The sequence below is a fragment of the Athalia rosae genome, chromosome 2 (assembly GCF_917208135.1).
Source record: "Athalia rosae chromosome 2, iyAthRosa1.1, whole genome shotgun sequence".
Classification (NCBI taxonomy): Eukaryota; Metazoa; Arthropoda; class Insecta; order Hymenoptera; family Athaliidae; genus Athalia; species Athalia rosae.
The window spans coordinates 28811450-28831504 of NC_064027.1; the positions used below are offsets into that span (position 1 = coordinate 28811450).

The window sequence follows — 20055 nt, forward strand, 5'->3', positions numbered from 1 at the left end:
CAAAAAGAGGAGATTTTTTTCTTCCCCATTTTCGATGATCCGATTTTTTTCGACCGGCGTACAACGCGCTTCACGTTGCTCGGGGTGGTCGAAACTAGCGAAAATCGACCCTGATTTAACTGGGTAATTTTGAGCCGCGCACGCGAGACGTCGAAAAGCCAAAAGCTCATGTGCAGCGTTTAGGATCCCCCCCTAGCTGCAACAAGGTGGTAAAGCGATGGTGTAATCAGAAACTTCCGGCGAAGTAGTCGGTGCTTCCGCCTACGTCTGCTGGATTTAATTGACTACCCGATCTCGGTGAGGTAATATTCCGCCAACTCGAAAGTTAACGTGAACCCCCATTCGCAGCGTCGCGCCGAATCTTGCGTTAATTATATCGCGTACGCGCAATCGACACCGAATTTTCAAATTATCAACATATACGGGGAGAAGCGCAAGCCATACAAGATACCCGCAGCACCGAACTGCGAAAGAAACTGATCGGTAATTCAGTCGATCAAAATCCTTCGATTATTAAAAAAATTTTACGATCCTTTGAACGAACCGCAGGGGTACTGGGAAAAAAAAAAGAGGAGGAAATAAATAATCGCCCTTGATTCCAGTTTCCGGTTCCCCGTCGATATCCGGTATTCGTATATAGATAAAATGTCACTCGTACCAAATGTGTGGAGAAACGGGATATCCAGAAACCACCGAACCAGAGAGACGGGGAACGAGAAGGTGAGACAGACCGTGTGATTTACACGGAGGTAACAGTCGCGTAACATACGCGGTATACCTATAGTATACCGCCGGCTGTGTAGATGAATTGAAAAAGGAGAGAAGCGTTCGCAGTCGGATTGCGGACACGTGAAAAGCTAGAGAAACGTTGTACGTTCTGTACGCGTATACACACGCGTACCGAGAAAGAGCAATTTCGGTGACTGCGCGGTGTCAATGATTCCGAATTCCCGCGGAGGGTATCCGGATATCGTTCGACACCGCAAACTAAACAACATAAACGGGATCTCGACGCGACCGAGCCGAACCCCGTCTCGATAATATACCAAACCCCCAGTTTCGAGTTACACGCGCGTAACGACACGCCGTTTTCTCCGCTACACCCCGTCGACGAATACCCACCCGCCAGGTCTGCCGGTTATAAAGGTACGGAAATAGCGCTGAATTCGGAATAGTTGTATCCACGATCTCTTTGCCCGTAGAGCCCGCAGGCTGAAGGTTATACGAACCATCGCTGAAACGTTACGGATCACGGAATCGAATTAAACCCACGCTGTACTCTCCCCCTGTCTGGGTTCGGTGAAATCCGAATTACCGCGCGCACGGAGTTACTCGTTAAAAAATAAAAAATGGAAAAAAAGAGAAAAAAGAGAAAAGAAAAGGAAGCTGACAAAAAACCTATAATGGGACTCGCCTGAAAAGCTACGCTTTTTTCCACCCGTACCTACGACACACCGTTTATCCGCGAACGGACGGTCGAGGTTGTTCTCAAGAATTACAAAAACACACGTAATATCGGCCGATTATCGAATCTCCCCCGCATCGGGTCAGCGGAAAATTTTCCAACGAAACGACGAAAAACGCCGCTTTTAATCGGGGATAAAAATTCCCACGATCAATGGGTAGATTTTTTAAGTTTTTCTACACGCGTCGTTCGTCGATCAGAACGAGAAGAAGAAGTAGGCTAAAACAAGCGAGAAATCTGAAGTGCCGGGACTTCTGATGGGAGGAGGACGCCGACGACCCGCGGGTTTCGATATCAAACGAAAATCGTGCCTCTGCGAAGAGCCGAGGGATGAGAGTAGCCGACAGGAATTATGCCGGTGACACCCGAGATACGGGGGGGAGGGGCGACGCAAAGCTCCGCCACCGTTGAAACACTTCTTTTGAACCTGAAAATAACAAGGACACTCGACGAAGGCTTGACCCGCGATTCGGTTCAACAAATTTTACGCACATTCCCAAAACGTTGATCGATATCATGTATATACGCGAGTACACCGCGTGTACTCGCATTTATTTATCGAGCTGGGAAAAAAAGTAACCGCGGCAAACGAAGCCTTTTTTTTTCATTCGTGTATATCAAAGATCCTCGGACAGGATATCCTTGGATCACGCGCTGTGAAACACGGGTGACGAATGCGTGGAATTTGTCTGAAATAAAAAAAAAAAAGACAAAAAAAAAAGAGAAAAAAAAAACTAGCGAGGAGAACGTAACGACGGAAGCACTCGAGGTTCCGTAATAATAACGCGTGATAACGTTGATAATATCCACGTTGACGCGGACGTGAAATATCTGCTGTGTGCGATACACGCGGTGGGTATACAGGTACAGGTATATCTGTAGAATATCCACCTTTCGTAAGAAAGTGACAAACGACGGGTTGGGAACATGCGCTGCAGAAATTACCCGCGTTGACCGAACCTAAAAGGACGAGGAAGGACTGAATCCCTGGAATTCTGGTCACGAATTCAAGATATATAAATTGCCTCCGCTCGGTTCTCTGACCGCATAATTGATATATCTGGCATTAAACCGACTGAGAGCAAAACTGACCGCGAGGAAGTACTGCGATATAGCACCAGAAACATATGACGAGGGCGGAGAAACTAGAATTATATCGTCCCACGGCCGATCCGGAAATATCGCAAATTCAGACGCATCGCGTAACGCGACAAAGTCAAAATTATTACAACGCATCGATCGATCGATTTGGATACCGTAGAACTTGGTATAATTCGTTTTAATTTTCAAATTCGGAGGTCACCTTTGAATTTCTATACGCACGAAACTGGACAGGGATATCTCCAACGAGTACTGGATGAAAAATACATCCCTTGTTTTTTTTTCCAAATTTTTATCACGAAAAATCGCTCCTACAAAACCACCTCACGTACCGACGTTATTTTACTTGATATAGTTTGAAAGATAATTACGCAGATTTTCTCGAAAAAATGACGGCGTGTAATACGGGTGCTTTTCCGTACCATTTCTACTGCAATTGTGTATCATATAGAAAGTAATTCGCAACGTTGTACAGCGTCCCTTAATAATGGGAAGGTTAATAGTCGGTACTAACCCTACCTCGGCGTGTAAATGTTGTCGACGTGATCTGCTCGCTAATAAATAGACGGAAACAGGAACGAAGTCGGGTGTACCCGAAAAGGGAAAGCGTTGAGCGTGAGCTTTAGAAATTCCATGGAAACGCCCGATACCTAATTAGTGCAACTAGGAGGACGGGATTTAATTTCTAAATTTTATAATCGTTTCCCCGTTTACCATACGCGCACGCACGTTTCAACGTACACTTACATTCCACAGCACACATTTGACTCAATTCGATATAACGGAGCGAAGAAATAAATCAATGAAAATCCGCTTCGATTCTACTGGCGTTGAAGACTGGGTATAAATCTATTCGGAACACCCTGTAGACCGGTAGGACGTAGGGCGACGCAATCAGGTCCACAAAGTTGTCGTAATATAATTATGAGCGAAACAATAGGGACCACTTGAGCTTATATTAATTGAGAATCTCAACCATTTCGGAGCCTCTTGAAACTTTGCTCTACGGGATCTTAAGTCGTGGTGTGGTTCGTCACCATGGATATTATAGTTGTGTTGCAAAGTATATATATATGTATAGGTACGTACATGCCCTTAACTGCTGTGTGTAACCTCGAAGTAACACCTGCCTTTACACACTGCAACCCTATTTATGCCGCGACCACTAGATATTTCAGGAATGTCTCCCCCGTCATCGCATGCCTCCAGTTGCGTCCCTTATCGTTAGTTGTTCGTTACGCCTACCCTATATAAGCTCAAACCTTAGGACAGACTCTAATACTTCAGGGTTCGATAATCGGAGAATTTTCCACACCGTGTAACAGCTCTTTTCTCGTACCTCGGTGAAAGTTGTTTTTTTTTTTTTTTTGAAAGTGATACGTACAAAAAATCGCCGCGTGCGGCTTTAAGCCCCGAACGAGAAACTCGATCGAGATCAAAGAAAATCTGGAGTTAATTCGGATTTCGTTTCCTGCTTTGTTTTTCCTTCGTCACTTTCGAAATACGAAGTGACGATGGGATGTTTTTTTTTTTTTTTTTGATTTTTTTATTTGTTTCTCTCGTTGCTCCAAAGTTGTTCGTTCTCGCGAGTCGGTGCATCGCACGTACAACTTTTTAAATCTACAAAGTAAGTTGGAAACAATCGGGAGACGGAAAGTTTTTAAGACCATTACCCTCGCCGAATGATGGAGCGGCATGCTAAAAAGCGAGTTCAGTTGCGTAGTTGGATTAGTTAAATAATTGAACCGACAATGAGCGAATGAAGATTTCATAAGGCTCGAGGACGCGTCGTTGTCACGTGCACAAAAGTTTTCTCGGCGTACAATGAGAAACAACGAATGATAAGACTGCGAATAAAAGGGCTTACGATCACGTGCGTTCCCTGCAACTCGAGTCTTCGAAATGACCGGTATTAATACGATAATCCCGTCTTTATTCTCCCTCGCTACGAGCGAGCCGTCGTTGAAGAGAACTGGATGGCAGCGTCGAGCGGTCGAATTTTCTTTCCCTCCTCCAGAACTATCTTATCGCTAATTCGACGGAGTATCCAAATTATCTCTCCGTCTGCCATCAACTCTGAATTATACCGAGATATAAGCCATCGTTTTTCTTAATTTACTGTGAAAATAAATGAGGCAAATTCAAAGTCCATAGTTGGCACGATTAACGTACCAATTGTGAGAAATGAGAGGATGGAATCCTGGTATATATATTTGGGCGTTTTCCAAAGTTTGAATTTAACTGAGATTCCGAAATGGCGGCGAACGGGAGGTGGAAAATAGTTGAAAAAATAAAAAGAGACGTTTCGAAGGAATTTAAGAAAAAAACGATAACAAGAAAGCGTAATGCGGGGGCGAACCTCGTGAGAGCCACCGAGTCACAGTGTGTGCGATGAATGATTAGTAAAAGATTCGTTGAATGAAATTTCCATCTATTATACTATACCTTCCAAATTCCCGGAGCAGAGAAATGATGATAAAGAATTCATATTCATCTCCGCTAGCTATTCGCATAACGTGCATTTTCGAAGCCCGAGATAACTCGAAATATACATATTATATTAACACAACGATCTACGTGTAAAATATACGACCGTTCCGCACCTCTGGATTCTCCAACTATACGGATTATATGAGAATCGGTCCTTTTCAAAATCCGCACGATTCGCGGATGATAAATTAAGATATTTAAATATTTTCCGCATTCAATTTCCTACGATTTATTGAACCCGGATTTCACATATCGACGGGTAATATTTACAAGGGGTTGAACTCGACTAAAATCAGACATTTATTTCAGCTGATATAATTGATGTTTTTTTTTAATTACCCTCGTGCTTCTTGGTAAGTAACTTCGCTGGCTCAAAATTCGCATCGAACGGATCATGTGAAAATTGAAAAAGAAAAAGTATACCCCTCATTGAACTTTGGAAATAAAATCCAACGATAAGAAGGGAACGAGAAGACAAAACAAATATCCAATTTCTCTTGTTTTTCGTAAAGCTTGGGGACGCGAAGGTAAACCATATCGTTACCTTTTTGAGTTTTAAATAATTATTTGCCAAAGGATGGCGTACCCCTTAGCTGCTCGGGGGTTTGATATTTGACTTTGTCTCGCTTGTAAGACGCACAGAGCACCGCGGCGTTGGAAAACGACGTGTTTCCGGAACATTGAATTTACACGACTGTGACACGGTAAACTTGTCCTACAAAATTGGGGGAACATTTTGGGAATACTTCAACGGTGAAAAGCATCCTTGAAAGTAAGAAGAAAAAAAAAAGAAGAGGGAAAAGAACGATAAAACGGTAGAAATGGAATTTCAAAGAAAAGAAACTTTGCGGAAGAATATTCGTCTTGACAGATAATACAAGTCGTCGGTTTGACGCGATGGTTTCGTTTTTCACTCAGTTTTTCAAATCGTTGAGATAGCTAATGAGATAAATTTACACGTCCGATTTAAAAAAATTCCAAATGGTCGGTTAAAGGCCGATAAAGATTCTCCCGATTTAATTACGGACTTCGCAATGGATTTTCATTCAAAAACTGCTCGATCGACCGATACAATTTCATGAATATCCCGCAACTTCTTTTTCTCATTTTCTCATTTTCTCGAATAAACTAGCAAGAGATGTGCAACAACGCGTTTAACCAAATGGTAAGACGAGTAAAGTGAAAGTATGCAGGTTCGCGACACACCGAAGATTCGCTCCGTCCAATTTGAAAAATCTGCAACAGACACCGACGAGTGTTATTCCCCTTAATCTCACCTTGGAAAAGTTTTCGAGTTTGCCCAGAAGTTTACCGGCGATCCCTAATACCCCCTTTGTTCGAAATAACTACAACCCCCAGAGGCGGATGGATTCAAAGCGTCGCTGACTTAATTAAACAAAAGTGAAATGGTAAAACCATTCCGAATCCGGTGAAACCTTCCGTTCCCACCAGAACTCCCTTAAGACAATCGAATATTAACGAATGCCGGCGTATGATCATAGGCCGAAAATCAGAAACCCGTTTGTACAGCCCAATTTTTCAGGGATACGCAGCAGGAGAATTTTAATTTTTCAACGAGCGCGTATTTCCCAAAAATCAATTCAATCTCCTGAACGCTGTTCTCTTTGAATAAAAAATTTGTATATCCCTTACCGCCACAGTCCTCTTTATATGTTTTTGTGGGTTACGCCTTTCTGGTCTCTGGTAAACCCCTCGATAAGTAAACGTACATTATAGTCTCGAAACGAAAGAACAAAAAACGAGGTAGCAGAAGAATTTCGACAAAAATACGTGCTGCGTGTTAAAAAAAATTCCACGCTCGTTTCGAATTTTTTTTCCACGCGTTCCGGCGTACGTACGAAAGAGGATTGCGTTGCGTTTCTTCTTTTGGCCTGTTTTTTTCCTTTAAATTTTTTTTCTCATTTGTTTCTTTCTTTGCATCAGAATGATTAATTCCGCAAGGCTCCCTTCCGTTAAGACCGTACAAATTTTCCTTGATTTGTATTCACCGAGCGTAATAACCAGCGACGTACGCGTGTCAAATTATTGCAGAGACGTGAAGAAACGAGCGGAGCTGGGCGTAGAAGCTGTTGCCCTAAAGCCGACTGCAGGTAGAGGGATGTTTTCAGAAGTTAAGGTCAAAAATTTCTGAATCTTTTTCATCCCAGCATGGCGGATCGCGATCGCGATATTATTGTAACTATTGTGTACATCGTAACTTACATAACGGATATTTTGAAAACTTATTATTTTCTATTATTAATTGATTTTTCATTTATTTTTCTTTTTTATTACAGTTTTGACACAATTAATTTTTATTACATAGATAATTTGATATATCATCATTTATTACTCTTATGTACACATATTTTTTCAATATTTTACTCGTTTTTACGTTCTCTGCTTTTTATTTATTTTCATTTTTATATCCTTTTATGTTATATCATTTTGCTATTTAATTTTTATTTCCGTCGTTAATGTTTGATATTAAATATACCTTTTACTCTATACACGTGTATTTTTTTTTTTCCTTTTAATTCATCGTTATTAATTTTCTTTTTCTTTCACTGTTCATGAATTTCTTGCAGCTTCTGCAGAATAATTATACCATACATAATAGCTGGGTATGTATAATTTATAATTGTAATAAATATTACATAATCATCTAAAAGCACGCTAAATTCTACGCATGGAAGGCTTCTTGGCTTTGTCTATATTATGCTACGTACGTTATCATAAGATCTTAATTTTCACGTTTTGGAAGGACCCATTCGTATAGATATATGTGTACGTGGGTGAAAAACAAAAAAATTTACGAGTCAAAATTTTCATCACAATCTGCAAACGATGCAATTATTCGACTAACAGTAAGAAATCATATGCGTTCTATGTATAATATTACGTTAAAGCCATTTTCTTTTCTGTATGCGCTCTTCTGAACTCTAAACTGCCACAATTTTGGTTTTTTTATTTATTTTTTTTTATTTTTTTGTATAAGCATATAAATCAATTTTTTTTTTTCTACATACTACATCGGATTTGAGACTATTCAAATATCACTTATTTGCTTTTGAATGTAAATTATAATTCTGTATACTTTGTTTTCTTTTCTTCATCGATCGAATCACTGGTAACATCGATTCATTTTTATACACATAAAATTATGTATATAACTTTCAGAATAATTGATCAATATTTTCTGCACGCGAAAGTTTTTTTCTTTTTTGTTGTCATGGTTACTATCATCACCGTTATTATTACGATAGATTTATAAAATTTTCAATTCATTAAACAATGAGAAATTCAAAAATATTTTTTTTTTGTTATTCAACGCAGTTTCGTAAAATTGACGTTGAATTTAGAGCTGGTGTTTAAGAAATTTTGCTATTTAAATGAAAAAGAAGAAGAAATAAAGGTTCCCAGTAAAATTATTAACATTCTCTGTGGAAAATCCCCATCGTGTATAAATATCACCTAGCTATGCTATAAATCCATAGGTGTTTACTGAAGGAAGAATTTTTTCAACTATTTGCTCTTCTCGATTCTCAACGTTACATCGTAGAGCGATATTTATAACACAACCTATATAATTATTTTCAGCTAAAACACTCATAATCATTTTATATATTTAATAATTATAAATAATGGTTTTTTTCTTCGATTCCGTACATAGTTTCATGTATATATATATATATTTATATTCGTTCTCAAAATACTATGAAATATACACGTTACAATTATGGGTCCAAATGATGATATATATCCTATATGTATTTCTTACATGCATAATTTAGATCGATATTGTCTAGATTATAATAAGAACCCGTCTGTAATAAGGTTTTGTTCTCAAAATCATGTTCAATATTATTTGAATATTGAATACAATAAATGCTACGTACATACATTAATCGGTTGTTTGATTATTTCTCTTTTTCTTCTGCTATATTATCAGATTACTACCATTCGAATTTAATTATTGATGGAAAAGTTCAATTACGGAATGACAAGAATAATTGTCGAACTAAAATCTTGAAAACTTAATTTTGTTATTTATTTATTTGTTAATTTTTTTTTCCTTGAAACTTTTTTGTCCATTCATGCTAATTAGTCGTAAGTTATGATAGAGTGGTCCTTGTTTTTGATATCGAAGGTATATTAATTAAAATTGGTGCTGATTATCTTCCATTGATAACGATCTCATGTATCAGACGTGAATTTAATCAACATCCAATTAAATATTTGCATGCGGCCGTTCGCGAAAAAATGTAATTTATATCGACGCAGTTTTACGGTCATGTAATCTCTCATGAATTTTTACATTTGGAACAGGAACTACATTTTCTATCTAATTGGTACAGAGACACAACAATACACATGTGAAATAAAACCTCATAAAGTCGTTTGACTTTTGGTCTTTGTCTCTTGTAGTTTCACAAATGCGGATTAATCGAAAAATTATCGAAATAAATTATTGATCGAATAAATCCATTGTCAATCAAAAGATACGCGTAAAGAAGCGATAATGAGTAAAAATCAAAAGTGCAAAGATACGTGATTTAATGTAAATTAAATAAGGGCGAATAAACCGAGTTGAGGATAAATTTGAGTGTGTCGTATAACGTTGAAAATTGAAAATCATTGGGAAACCCGGTGAGTTTTGCATAAGTATATAAAATAGTTATTGGAGCCAACTCACGTTCTGGAGATCTGAATGGAATTTGACGCATCGTTATAAACCAAGGAACGTTACTGCCAACTGAATAAGTAGACGGGAAGATGAAAAAAATTGGTTCCTCATTTTCGAAAGCTACGTGCCGGGGATGAGCCGGATTTGGATTTGGGAGCACCGCATGCCGAACATCCTCCTCTGGAAGATGATGACGACGCGGGTTCCTGATGACGGTCTTTAGTCCCACTTTTTGTACTTGATATTATTTTTCATCGATCGGGTTGGGAGGGTGGGTGGATGGAATCGTAATGAAAAAATAATAAACATGATTAGAACATGTAACGGAGTTGATTATAATCAAATTAAAACTATTTATTCAATTGTATGGGCGTGTAGACCATATTGTTTTCATCGTATAAATATAGCCATAAGCAAAAAAAGCGGAAGAAAAGTTGATGACGACGTATCGCACGATTTGAAAAGTTGATTTAGTTTCTCTCCTTTCGAATAGTAGCAGAAGTGCGTGTTTTCACAAATCGATAACAGCCTCGTACGAAATGAAGCCTGTCAAATATACAATAATAGAATAGTATTTTAATCGAATTAATTAGGAAAATCTAATAATGAATGTACGAATACGGGTAGTATAATTCGAGATTACGCAAGGCCAATTAAAGGCCCTCGGAATTATCTTTATCATTATAAAGATAATTTCAAGAGATATCTTCGACAAATCGTACCGAGCTATACTTCTACGCATATCTAAATTAACCTACGCGATTTATACAAAAATAAAATGTGAAGTGTTATACCGACAGCCGCAATACGAACAAGAAGCGTTCTGATTTTTTCCGCAGCATGATATTTTACTCTTGATTTTTGATTTTTGAGTCTGCGTGGATGTCGTATGATTTGGGAAGAGGTCGTCGGTGCCTACGTCTTTACATCGGGATCCGCGAGATGTTCCTACCGCATGATTTCTAGAACGTTAATTCGACACTCGAATAACGTAAAATGTAATTACAATGTGCAGGCTCACCAGAATCGATATTAAATCGAAAAAAGTAATAATAAAAAAAGCATACTAGTATAGCATACGCAAAAAAAAATACGTAAACAAACAAATAATAAATAAATTCCGATTCCAAATATTTTTTCGACTATCGAAGCAATGGACTAGTAACTGAATTTCATTCGTCAACATGGGTTTCACAACCATAATTTATCTTATTGTTAAGAGCTCGACAAATTTGTATTTGATAAAATGCAAATGCTCAATATTCGCAAATTGGTAAGAATAACAGTCGACTCACTGCATGTTATCTACATAGAATTCATCGTTAGCAAGCTCTTGGAAATTACCTTGCAAAATTCAAGATCTGATGTATAATAAAGTTATTGCATTTAAGTCACTCATCAGTTCTTCCACGTCACACATATCTCACTCAAATATCACTTACTACATTCTAGCTTTTTTCTTATTTTTAGGAGTAAGATTTTTTATCGGCCAAATCAAGTGAATTCCCTGTGCCAATAATAATTTCTAACGTAATGGATAGTTGCGAAGTCGTCATTACTAGCTGATATTTAATAACTTGGCCGAACCTAGTTCACCAAATTATTTAGTTCTTCGTAGTATTAATTGTTGCAACACTATAGACTCCAATTTCTACATCACTTGTTGTGCATTGGAAAAGCAAAAAGTAGATAAAAGTAAGTCAAACTTTGGCCGTAGCGAAAAGAACAAGATAAATAATTAAATAAACTAGCAAATGATAAGCAGCTTACATGACAAACTGGGAGAATGAATAATAGCGTAACGAATTAGTCACTAGTATGATTGAATAAAATTACCGAATGAGTTTTCAATGTGGAGCTTACAAATCGAGGGTCCACAGCTGATTCGCTTACGCAAGAAATGTGTTACCCATATTTGTGCTCTGTGATCAGCATTTGTGCACGTTCCAATTCAAGTTGTAAAACAACTTCAATATTTTATTATACCCCTCAATTCGCAATTTGCGCATAAAGCAGAAGGTAGCTCTCAAATAAGTTTATGGATGTATATTTCTAGTCTTTATATCCCAGAAAAATGATAACGGTTTCCATGATGCATAATATATAATGTCCAAAATCTCCCTAAAACTATTTTTGATCCAACGAGGATGCTCTAAATAGCTTACTAGAATAAATAATAAGAATATTTTCGTCATTCCTCTACATGCAGCTAGAGATTTACGTACAATAAATATTATGAATTGGGATCAGTGTCGTACTAGAATATACCGATGATAACCACTCGATATAATTTGAATGAGCATTACACATACTTCTAATGGGTTCATACAATTTCTACTGTTCATTTATTCGATAGACATCGTTGAGAGCAACCTCCATTTTTACACAACAACGCAGTCAGTTCTAGAAATATTTTGTAACTAATTCACCAAGTGCCAACAATCGATAAGTTAGTTAAGTCGAGTGGGTATAGAATGTCCGCACACTGACAATACTCAAAGTGATTCTTGAAAATTTTGGTGAATCACAACTATACAGCTGCATCGAATCGATATGGTTTGTGCAAAAGTGGGTAGAATATTTTTAGCCTGTTTACATAGGGAAATACCGAGCTCATGATTGTTAACAAGTGGTGAAGTAAATGGGAACGGCACACTGTTGAGTGTCACTACAAGTGATTATTCTGGCGAGTTAGAATCAGAATCTGGTTCGCTATCACAGGATGGCACGCACTTGGATCTAAAATTTGAATCCGTATCGTCTTCAGCATCATCTTCATCACTTTCTTCTTGCATTGACTTTCGCGCCAACTGAACTGCTTGCCATTCTTGATAATGGCCTTTGCGTTTTTGTTCGAATGCTATTCTTTTTTCTGAAAATAATAAATTTTCGAATGAAAGCATCTTTGCGAAATGCCCACCCTCTCAACATTACATGCACATTAATCTGGACAAAATAACTTACGTCTCTCTTCGGGCGTCTCTTCATCTTCTTCATCTGAGGATTCCTCCAATATTTTTGGCTTATCATTTCCGGCTAATCTATGAGGGTGATAATAAAAAACCAATGTAAAAATAATTGACTACAAGAATTATTACATCAAAGGGTGTCAGATGAATGTACATACTTTGCAGCAATTATTGAAGAATCTAGCTGATCTCTTTCATGTGAATTTTCAACCCCTTCGTAGTTGTAGGGGGTTTTCGGTTCATCGATTTTCATATGGCCATAATCTTTGTCAGCAGGATGCAGTGTAGCAATAATATTCATCTCATCCCATTTTGTTTCTTTACTCGCTCTGCTGAAATGACGATCAACCTTTAATGCACTAATAAAATCATGCTTCAATTATATAAATGAGGGTCAAAAGATCAAAGTATGCGGTGATGAATTTAAACGTGTCACTAGTGATGGAAAAAAACGGTCAATTGAAAGGTATCAGATTGTGACACACGCAGTAAACAGAAGCTATTGCGTCCTATTGAAGCTGCAGATAATTTCTTCCGGTTGAATATTAATTGAATAAAGATATTATGAGCATACGTGTGCTTACACATGTTTAAAAATACCAGAGAGGCAACTTGTGAATCATTTAATATCGGAGCCTGAAGTTTAACAAGATTACATAGAAGCCCGAAGGTCGTACGAGGCCAGAGATACGTAAATAAAATTGAACGATGAATTTTTAGGTTTTCTGTAAATATTTATCGAGGTAGTTTGATGTTTCAGGTTAAACATGCTCGATATTTTCATGACAGTCGATAACCGTAATCCAGTAGATTCTCATACCCACCTAGGTGCTTCCTGTGAGTCAAAACTACTTGACGATTTCAGAATACCCTTAGACGGACGTTTTCCCAAATTTTCCGCCATGTCTTGCTGTAAAAATTCACTCGAAGCTCTCACAAAACATTTGTGGTCAGAATACCGCACTTTCGCAAACTGCTGAACCGGAGCTTTCAACTGCTACCAAAATTTAAGTCGAACCGAACCTCGTCACTTGACAGAACTTGTGATTTTCTACCCCGCCACTGCTACCCAACACCTCATCCCACTGATGTCCCACTTCACACTTCAAGCATTCTTCACGCATTTTGGCAACATTTTGGGGATGGGCCTCGAATTATAGACGTCAGAGGGCTAAAGAGACTCGAGTCGCGAATGCAGAAAACTCTGCAAGCTGCAGCCGGTTCATAAATGAAAAGGGTCTCTGCAGTAATGAATGGAGGGGGCGCTTTCATTCATTTACCACTACTCCACCCTTACTACCTTACTATACGCTACCACTAAACTACGTCAGCTCTCACTTCTAGTTCGCGATCTCAGCGTAAAACACACGTGGTACTTTAAATATTTGTGAGGTTAACTACAACGCCGCTCTTATTTTCTAAGGTGAGTATTTTTACTTTTTATAATTTCAAATGCGAACTACATTTTTAAAAGCAAAGTATAAATGCAGGCCAATTCTACAAGTCGATAAATTGGAAAATTTCATTGACTTATAATAACGAAAACGCAATGCTCTTTCACAGAATAAAAACGTGGTCAACTTCAGTCACGAGTCACAAAATAATTTAACGCAAAAATTTTCTCTTTCAGGATAAAAATGGGTCCCGTAAACAAACAAAAAAAACGTACGGTAAGCGAAACCGTCGCAAATCCTAAACCAGTTCAGGGAGGTCCTCTGATTAAGAAGCAAAAATTAGAAAACAAGAAGTTGGAAAAAGAGGCAGTGATTAAGGCTACAAACGGCAATGCCAAAAAAATTCAAGTGCAAACTACAGCAGCAGAAACTAAAATTCCAACTGCAAGGCAGAGAAAGAAGCAAGCTAGTATCAATCGTAAACTAGCTGCACGAGGAAAAAATCAGGCAGAAGGACAAGTACCGAAGCCTTTGAAAAAAGAAGAAGAGGATGAGAAAACTGCCAAGAAGGCTGATGGGACTTCAGCAAGTGCCGAAAAAGCTGCTGAACCTACAGGAAAATTAGATAAAAAACTCAACGCAAAACTGGATAAAAAAGCTGAGAAAAACAGACTCCGCAAGGAAAAACGGCTTCAAAATGGCCAGTACAAAACGGATCAGATCCAGATGACAGCAGAAAAAATCAAGGAAAGGATAGAGGAAATTAAGGGACGTGGGGAGTTAACAAAAACTGCCCGTAGGAGACTTGCAGTTTTGAAAAAGAAGTTGGAAATAGAGGAAGGTACTGCAATGCCAAAAAATGAAGCGGCTAAAGGTCCAGTAGGAAACAATCAAGGAAAAGGGTTGTCTCAGTCAGAAAAACGGAGGGCAAGGCGTGGGAAACAAGGAGAAAAAGGTGATGCTCAAGAAGTTGCAAATGAAAAAAGCGACCCCGATGCAGTGAAGCCAGTTGACATTCAAACATTCATGAAGAAGAAGAACGTTGTTGTCAATAAAGTACAGAATAAAACCGTTTCTACAAAAGGACCGGTGGGTAAGCCAGTCATTAAAAAAATTGTGGAAATCAAAACGGCAGAACCAGACACAGATGAAGATGACGAAGAGGATGAAGATGAGGATGATGTAGAAGCAGCAGTAAGTGGAGAGGAAGAAGCAGAAAGCAGTGTAGAGGAGGAAGAAGAAGAAGAGAATGATGAGGAGGAAGAAGAAGAGAATGATGAGGAGGAAGAACAGGAGACTGATGAGGAGGAAGCAGAAGAAGATGATGAGGAAGAAGAAGAGGAGAATGATGAAGAGGAAAAAGAAGATGAAGACGATTCTGATGCAGAAGAGACCATAGAGGAATCTCCTGAGCCAAAAGTACCAATTGCACTTGCTAAAGGACCAAAAGGGCAGCAAAAAGCAAAGGTCGAGAAATCAAAAAAACAATCAGAAACACAACAAGAAAACACGGATAAGAAGAAGAGATACATTTTATTTGTCGGAAATTTACCTTTCGAGTAAGTTAGAATTGCGAAGGAACCTTGTGATTAGATTACTGATTGATTGTCAGACATATCGATTAATTGCCTTAAAAATTTCAGTGCGGGAACGGACGAAATAAGAGATCATTTTCAAGCGAAAGTTGGCAAAGTTTCGAGCGTGAGAATCCCTAGACATCCCGGATCTCAAACGAAACGAGGATTTGCCTACGTGGAATTTACAAATAAGGAAGACTATGAGGTAATTTATTCAGTTTATTATTGTACAACAAATATCTCCTGTTTTGACTCATCCATCATCTCACCTTTACTATTTAATTTCCAGAAAGGACTGTCTCTGCACAATACACTCTTGCAGGGTAGGTTGCTGAACGTGGAATACACACTTAGTGGTTCTAAGCAGGTGTCAAATCGCAAGGAGTTGATATCCAAAAATCAGAAGCTTCACGCTATGAGAAAAGCGGGAAAATTAGCGGGTAGCCAAAAACATGACCAAAAGCGTAGCGTTCGCAGATTCAAAAAAAAGGAACAAGAACGTGGTGCGAAGTGATTTCCAGAAGAAGATTACATGAATAAAGGACGAGACGTTTGCTTCGTCGTTACTTATCTTAGAAATACGACTCTCGACTGACAATTGATGGATAAGATTACGGAATTCTTAGATTCGTCGAACTTTTTAGTAAGACCAATCGGATTTTCTTGCTCTATAAAACTGATCGACTTATCTCTGACTTTTCGTGGATATCAAATGGAGTGCAATTTTAATATTGGACTACGAGTGTGGTTGTCATATTGTTATTGGTTTGTACAGCATTTCACAGATAGTTACAATAAAAAAATGTAAGCGCAATAAAGTATCGTTACCCTATCGTTAGCATTACGAATATACCCATACAAAAATGTCATCCTTGTTGGAGGACGAACATGCCATTACTTCCAAAATTAAGTTAAAAAAAATATATCCCTACCCCTGGTGGGACTCGAACCCACAATCCCCGGTTTAGGAGACCGATGCCTTATCCATTAGGCCACAGGGGCTCTTGAACAAATTTAGCCTAAGGGCTGCGTCACAAAGAAAATACAAAGCCCTCGTAAAAGTCTGTTTTTATTTTAGGCAGTGTTTCACTGGACGCTGAGAATAGCAAGAGCGAATTGAAAAAAAATAAATGAACTATTTGTTCCCATTTTCACGTGTCTTCGCAGATAACCGAGGGAAAATGTCGAAATATTTGAGCGACAGAATTTAAATGATTCCCTTGATAACTTTTTTGATAATTCCCTTTTTCACGTACAAATGAAACTATTCAATGCTCAAGTGACAAACTCAACAGATTTTTAGATAACTAATCATAACCGAGAAGGGTCCAAGATGCCGTCGTCGAAAGTTACGAAGACTTCTGAATCTCGACAAGATATGGCAAAAGAAAGAGCAACAGCTAACGTTACGTTCGATTTAACTCAGGAGGTTCGGTGCGATGATTTCGTTGAAGTAATTAATAGAAAAAAATCATAAACTGTTAGGTTTTAAACGTGAAAGACAATCAATTAAGGGGCACAACTATCCCTGATATTTAACAGGGAAACATTCCAGAGGATATAATCTTTCCCGAGGAACTTAACAAATTTTTACGAGATCAAATACGGGTGAGGAATTAACAAACTTCACTGATTGGGTGTCAAGAATTTCCTGAAACACTCTGAGAAATCTTCCCTCGTAGGAATTGACTGCAGAGAATGGAAGTCTTCGTCGATCTTTGGACGAATGTGAAGAAAAATTATCAAAACTAACGGATAGGAAAAGCGAGTCTCATACCGAGATCATGTCTGCAGCTGCACTAATTCCCGGATCTGTACGAGCGAGTGAAATCGCTGCCTCAAAAATCGTTGAACTAAGTAAAAAATGCAGGGAACGAACCGCTGAAGTAGAAGCTCTGAAAACGAAGTGCAAGAATTTGGAATCGAAATTATCAGAGAGTGAAATCCGCCTTCAGTGTAAAAAATCTCGAGGAAATGGAATGACTGGAAAATCTTCGTACGATTCTGGTGATGGTAATATCGATCGTCCTTTAACTTTGGAAGAAGAATTGAAGTGTAGAGAAGAAGAGACGAAAGTTCTCAGGGAAAAACTTCATCATATAAACTCAAAACTGTACGAATCAAAGAACACGTGCACCTATCTACGTCAAGAGATAAACAAGGCTCAGAAGGTTGGAACGTTTATCCCAAAAAAAACAAGATGAAAACTTTTTCCAAAATCTCTTTGAATCTTAACAATCAGTTGTATTTAAATCCAGTTATTATGTAGCGAGGTCGGTGACAACGTTACGATAGCAAGTTTAGCATCATCGGGCCAACAAAATGGATGGCGAGGAAGAGCCGAACAGATTCAACAACTCCAACAAAAGATTACCGAGTTGCAAAGCAAACTTAGCGAATACGAAGGAACCTGTAAAGGTTCGGTAACAGGTGACGATATTGCTCCTATTATGAAACTAGATACAATTCATTCTTTCGTTGATACAAATTCCAACGCAACTCAAAAATTATACATGGCAGCTCTAACGGAGAGAGGGCGATGTTCGAGGAATCTGCGGAACATCGAAAAGGAAAAAAGACAAAAGGCCGAAGAATCGGCAAAGGAACTTCGGGAGATGACTTTAGCTCTAGAGGCATCTAAGCGGAAACAGGACGCAGCAAAAGCTCGAATAAAAGTTTTAGAAAACGATCTAACAACTGCCAAACAAAGCGTCGCGATTATGAACGAAAAAAGATCACACGACGATCAGTTAATTCAAGCTTTGAATGTGAGTTGTAAATCATTTAGTACCTAACTAATCTTCATTAAATTTTTTCTATCAAAATATCCACCTCAGGCGCAGCTCAAAGTAGTAACGGAAAAATATCGCGATCGAGAAAGAGAAGTACTGTTACAAAAAAATCGCGCTAAGGACGAATGCATGAAGATGTGTGCCGAGGTGAACAGGCTGCAAGGAGTGAACAAAAATCTTCAAAAAACAATCGAGGAAAGAGAGACTGAAATTGACTCGCTGAGGTTTGATTAAATGTGATACAGGCCAAAGTACAGAAATTTTAATCAATTTTTCTCTCACTGACCGATCGGAAAGAAACCAGAGTTCGACAATTAGCTGCAATTATCGAAACATTTCTCCACCTTCACGTGGCAAATCTTTGAATAGTCCAACTGTGGCATCCCGAAGTAATGGAGATTACAACGAATATGTAATTTTGGGAATGGCCGCAGAAGCGGAGAGAAAACGTCTCCTAGAATTGGTGGTAGTTTTGAATAGAAGACTCGACGAAGAGAGATTTGCGACAGACAAAATGGGCGTGAGTTTATTGTATCTTTCTTCTGTCTTCTTTTTTTGTTTTTTTTTTATTTCGAACGAAGCATTATCTGAAGTTTACAAAACAAACATTTCGTCTACTTTATCTCTGCAGGAGACGCTACGTAATGAGAGGAATAAATTAGCTAGACTTGAAACAAAACTCCAGAGACTTGAGATAGAAAGAGTGGGTGTAACAAGTGGATTACACGGCGGCTACAAATTACGTTCTTCAAAATCAGCCACGGCTACGACTACTAACGAAAATTCACAGGACGACACACGTTTCAAGTAACAATGAAAAAAAAATATCCGCAATGAGACGAAGCATTAAAATCAATAATTTACTCTTCGAATCGTTCTTTTTTTTCTTTTTTCTTATAGGATCGAATTACTCGAAGAAAAGTGTCTAGCCCTGGAAGCAAGATTGGCTACAGTACAGCGCGATAAAACCTCAGATCTCACACTCTATACGCAGATGTTGGATCAAGCCAGAAAAACTTTTCAAGACGCGTACAGGTAAACCAAATTATATCCTCATCTTTCCAAGTATATTCATCGTTTTACTAAAAAAATTTCTTTTTTTTTTTTAATACATACGTATATTACAGAGGGAAAACTCCCGCCTCCAATAGCTGTTCAATGATTACGATATAAAAATGGATGGAAACAATTTGAAACGTTTCGCAAAGTGTAATCGTAATTGCGCACTTCAAGGCATAAATCTGGATGATCTGCTTTAAAAATAGATGTGTATATGGCTATTTAATTTAATGAATAAATTAACGAACAAAGATGAGAGGAAAAATGTAATAAGAGTGTTCACGGAGCTTCTCCATCTGTTACACGTGTAGAAATTATAAGCAGGAGTACTTGTACCTAATATACTTATATGCATACGTAGTATTATAAACGGTGCTCAGGATCATATCAGGGTGTTTTCTAATTTTTACATATAACACACTCATATGTTTGTTGAAGCTCGCATCTTGTTTACCCAAGTTAGTATATATATAGATAAAGTCATACGCGTTCTCATTTCAATGCTATAAATTCATCCAGTT

General features: G+C 38.2%; 3 protein-coding genes and 1 non-coding gene across 5 annotated transcripts; 2 read left to right on the forward strand and 2 right to left on the reverse strand.

Annotated features, from left to right (window-relative positions):
- Positions 1 to 8991: 8991 nt before the first annotated feature.
- On the reverse strand, positions 8992 to 13852 carry LOC105693173 (protein phosphatase inhibitor 2-like). Of its 2 annotated transcripts, none has more exons than XM_012412934.3 (5): positions 13537 to 13852; positions 12871 to 13044; positions 12708 to 12784; positions 12477 to 12615; positions 8992 to 10289 (listed from the first exon to the last, which is right to left on the reverse strand). In XM_012412934.3, the coding sequence occupies exons 1-5, from the start codon at positions 13614 to 13616 to the stop codon at positions 10214 to 10216; spliced, it is 546 nt and encodes a 181-aa protein (XP_012268357.1). In that variant the 5' UTR covers positions 13617 to 13852; the 3' UTR covers positions 8992 to 10213. The 2 variants fall into 2 exon arrangements, with proteins under 2 accessions (XP_012268357.1, XP_020712104.1); XM_020856445.2 differs by having other exon boundaries at positions 12871 to 13041; positions 13537 to 13845.
- A 126-nt stretch (positions 13853 to 13978) lies between these two features.
- Positions 13979 to 16516, forward strand: LOC105693142 (nucleolin-like). Its single transcript, XM_012412854.4, has 4 exons — positions 13979 to 14135; positions 14343 to 15665; positions 15750 to 15888; positions 15973 to 16516. The coding sequence occupies exons 2-4, from the start codon at positions 14350 to 14352 to the stop codon at positions 16195 to 16197; spliced, it is 1680 nt and encodes a 559-aa protein (XP_012268277.2). The 5' UTR covers positions 13979 to 14135; positions 14343 to 14349; the 3' UTR covers positions 16198 to 16516.
- Positions 16517 to 16612: 96 nt separating this feature from the next.
- On the reverse strand, positions 16613 to 16685 carry Trnar-ccu. Its single transcript has one exon. It is a non-coding gene; the product is annotated as a tRNA-Arg (tRNA).
- On the forward strand, positions 16655 to 19919 carry LOC105693140. Its single transcript, XM_048651377.1, has 6 exons — positions 16655 to 17854; positions 17942 to 18470; positions 18700 to 18995; positions 19107 to 19282; positions 19376 to 19510; positions 19603 to 19919. The coding sequence occupies exons 1-6, from the start codon at positions 17468 to 17470 to the stop codon at positions 19646 to 19648; spliced, it is 1569 nt and encodes a 522-aa protein (XP_048507334.1). The 5' UTR covers positions 16655 to 17467; the 3' UTR covers positions 19649 to 19919.
- The last annotated feature ends 136 nt before the right edge of the window (positions 19920 to 20055 follow it).

Excerpts from the sequence above, each read along its gene's own strand:
- LOC105693173 (XM_012412934.3), bottom strand. The coding sequence starts at position 13,616 with ATGGCGGAAAATTTGGGAAAACGTCCGTCTAAGGGTATTCTGAAATCG. Across the intron at positions 12,785-12,870 it reads TCTTCAATAATTGCTGCAAA|ATTAGCCGGAAATGATAAGC; the intron begins GTATGTACATTC and ends TCACCCTCATAG. Across the intron at positions 10,290-12,476 it reads GATTCAAATTTTAGATCCAA|GCTTCATTTCGTACGAGGCT; the intron begins GTGCGTGCCATC and ends TATATTTGACAG.
- LOC105693142 (XM_012412854.4), top strand. The coding sequence starts at position 14,350 with ATGGGTCCCGTAAACAAACAAAAAAAACGTACGGTAAGCGAAACCGTC. Across the intron at positions 15,666-15,749 it reads GTCGGAAATTTACCTTTCGA|TGCGGGAACGGACGAAATAA; the intron begins GTAAGTTAGAAT and ends TAAAAATTTCAG. Across the intron at positions 15,889-15,972 it reads CAAATAAGGAAGACTATGAG|AAAGGACTGTCTCTGCACAA; the intron begins GTAATTTATTCA and ends TTTAATTTCCAG.
- LOC105693140 (XM_048651377.1), top strand. The coding sequence starts at position 17,468 with ATGTCTGCAGCTGCACTAATTCCCGGATCTGTACGAGCGAGTGAAATC. Across the intron at positions 17,855-17,941 it reads AGATAAACAAGGCTCAGAAG|TTATTATGTAGCGAGGTCGG; the intron begins GTTGGAACGTTT and ends ATTTAAATCCAG. Across the intron at positions 19,511-19,602 it reads ACTTTTCAAGACGCGTACAG|AGGGAAAACTCCCGCCTCCA; the intron begins GTAAACCAAATT and ends CGTATATTACAG.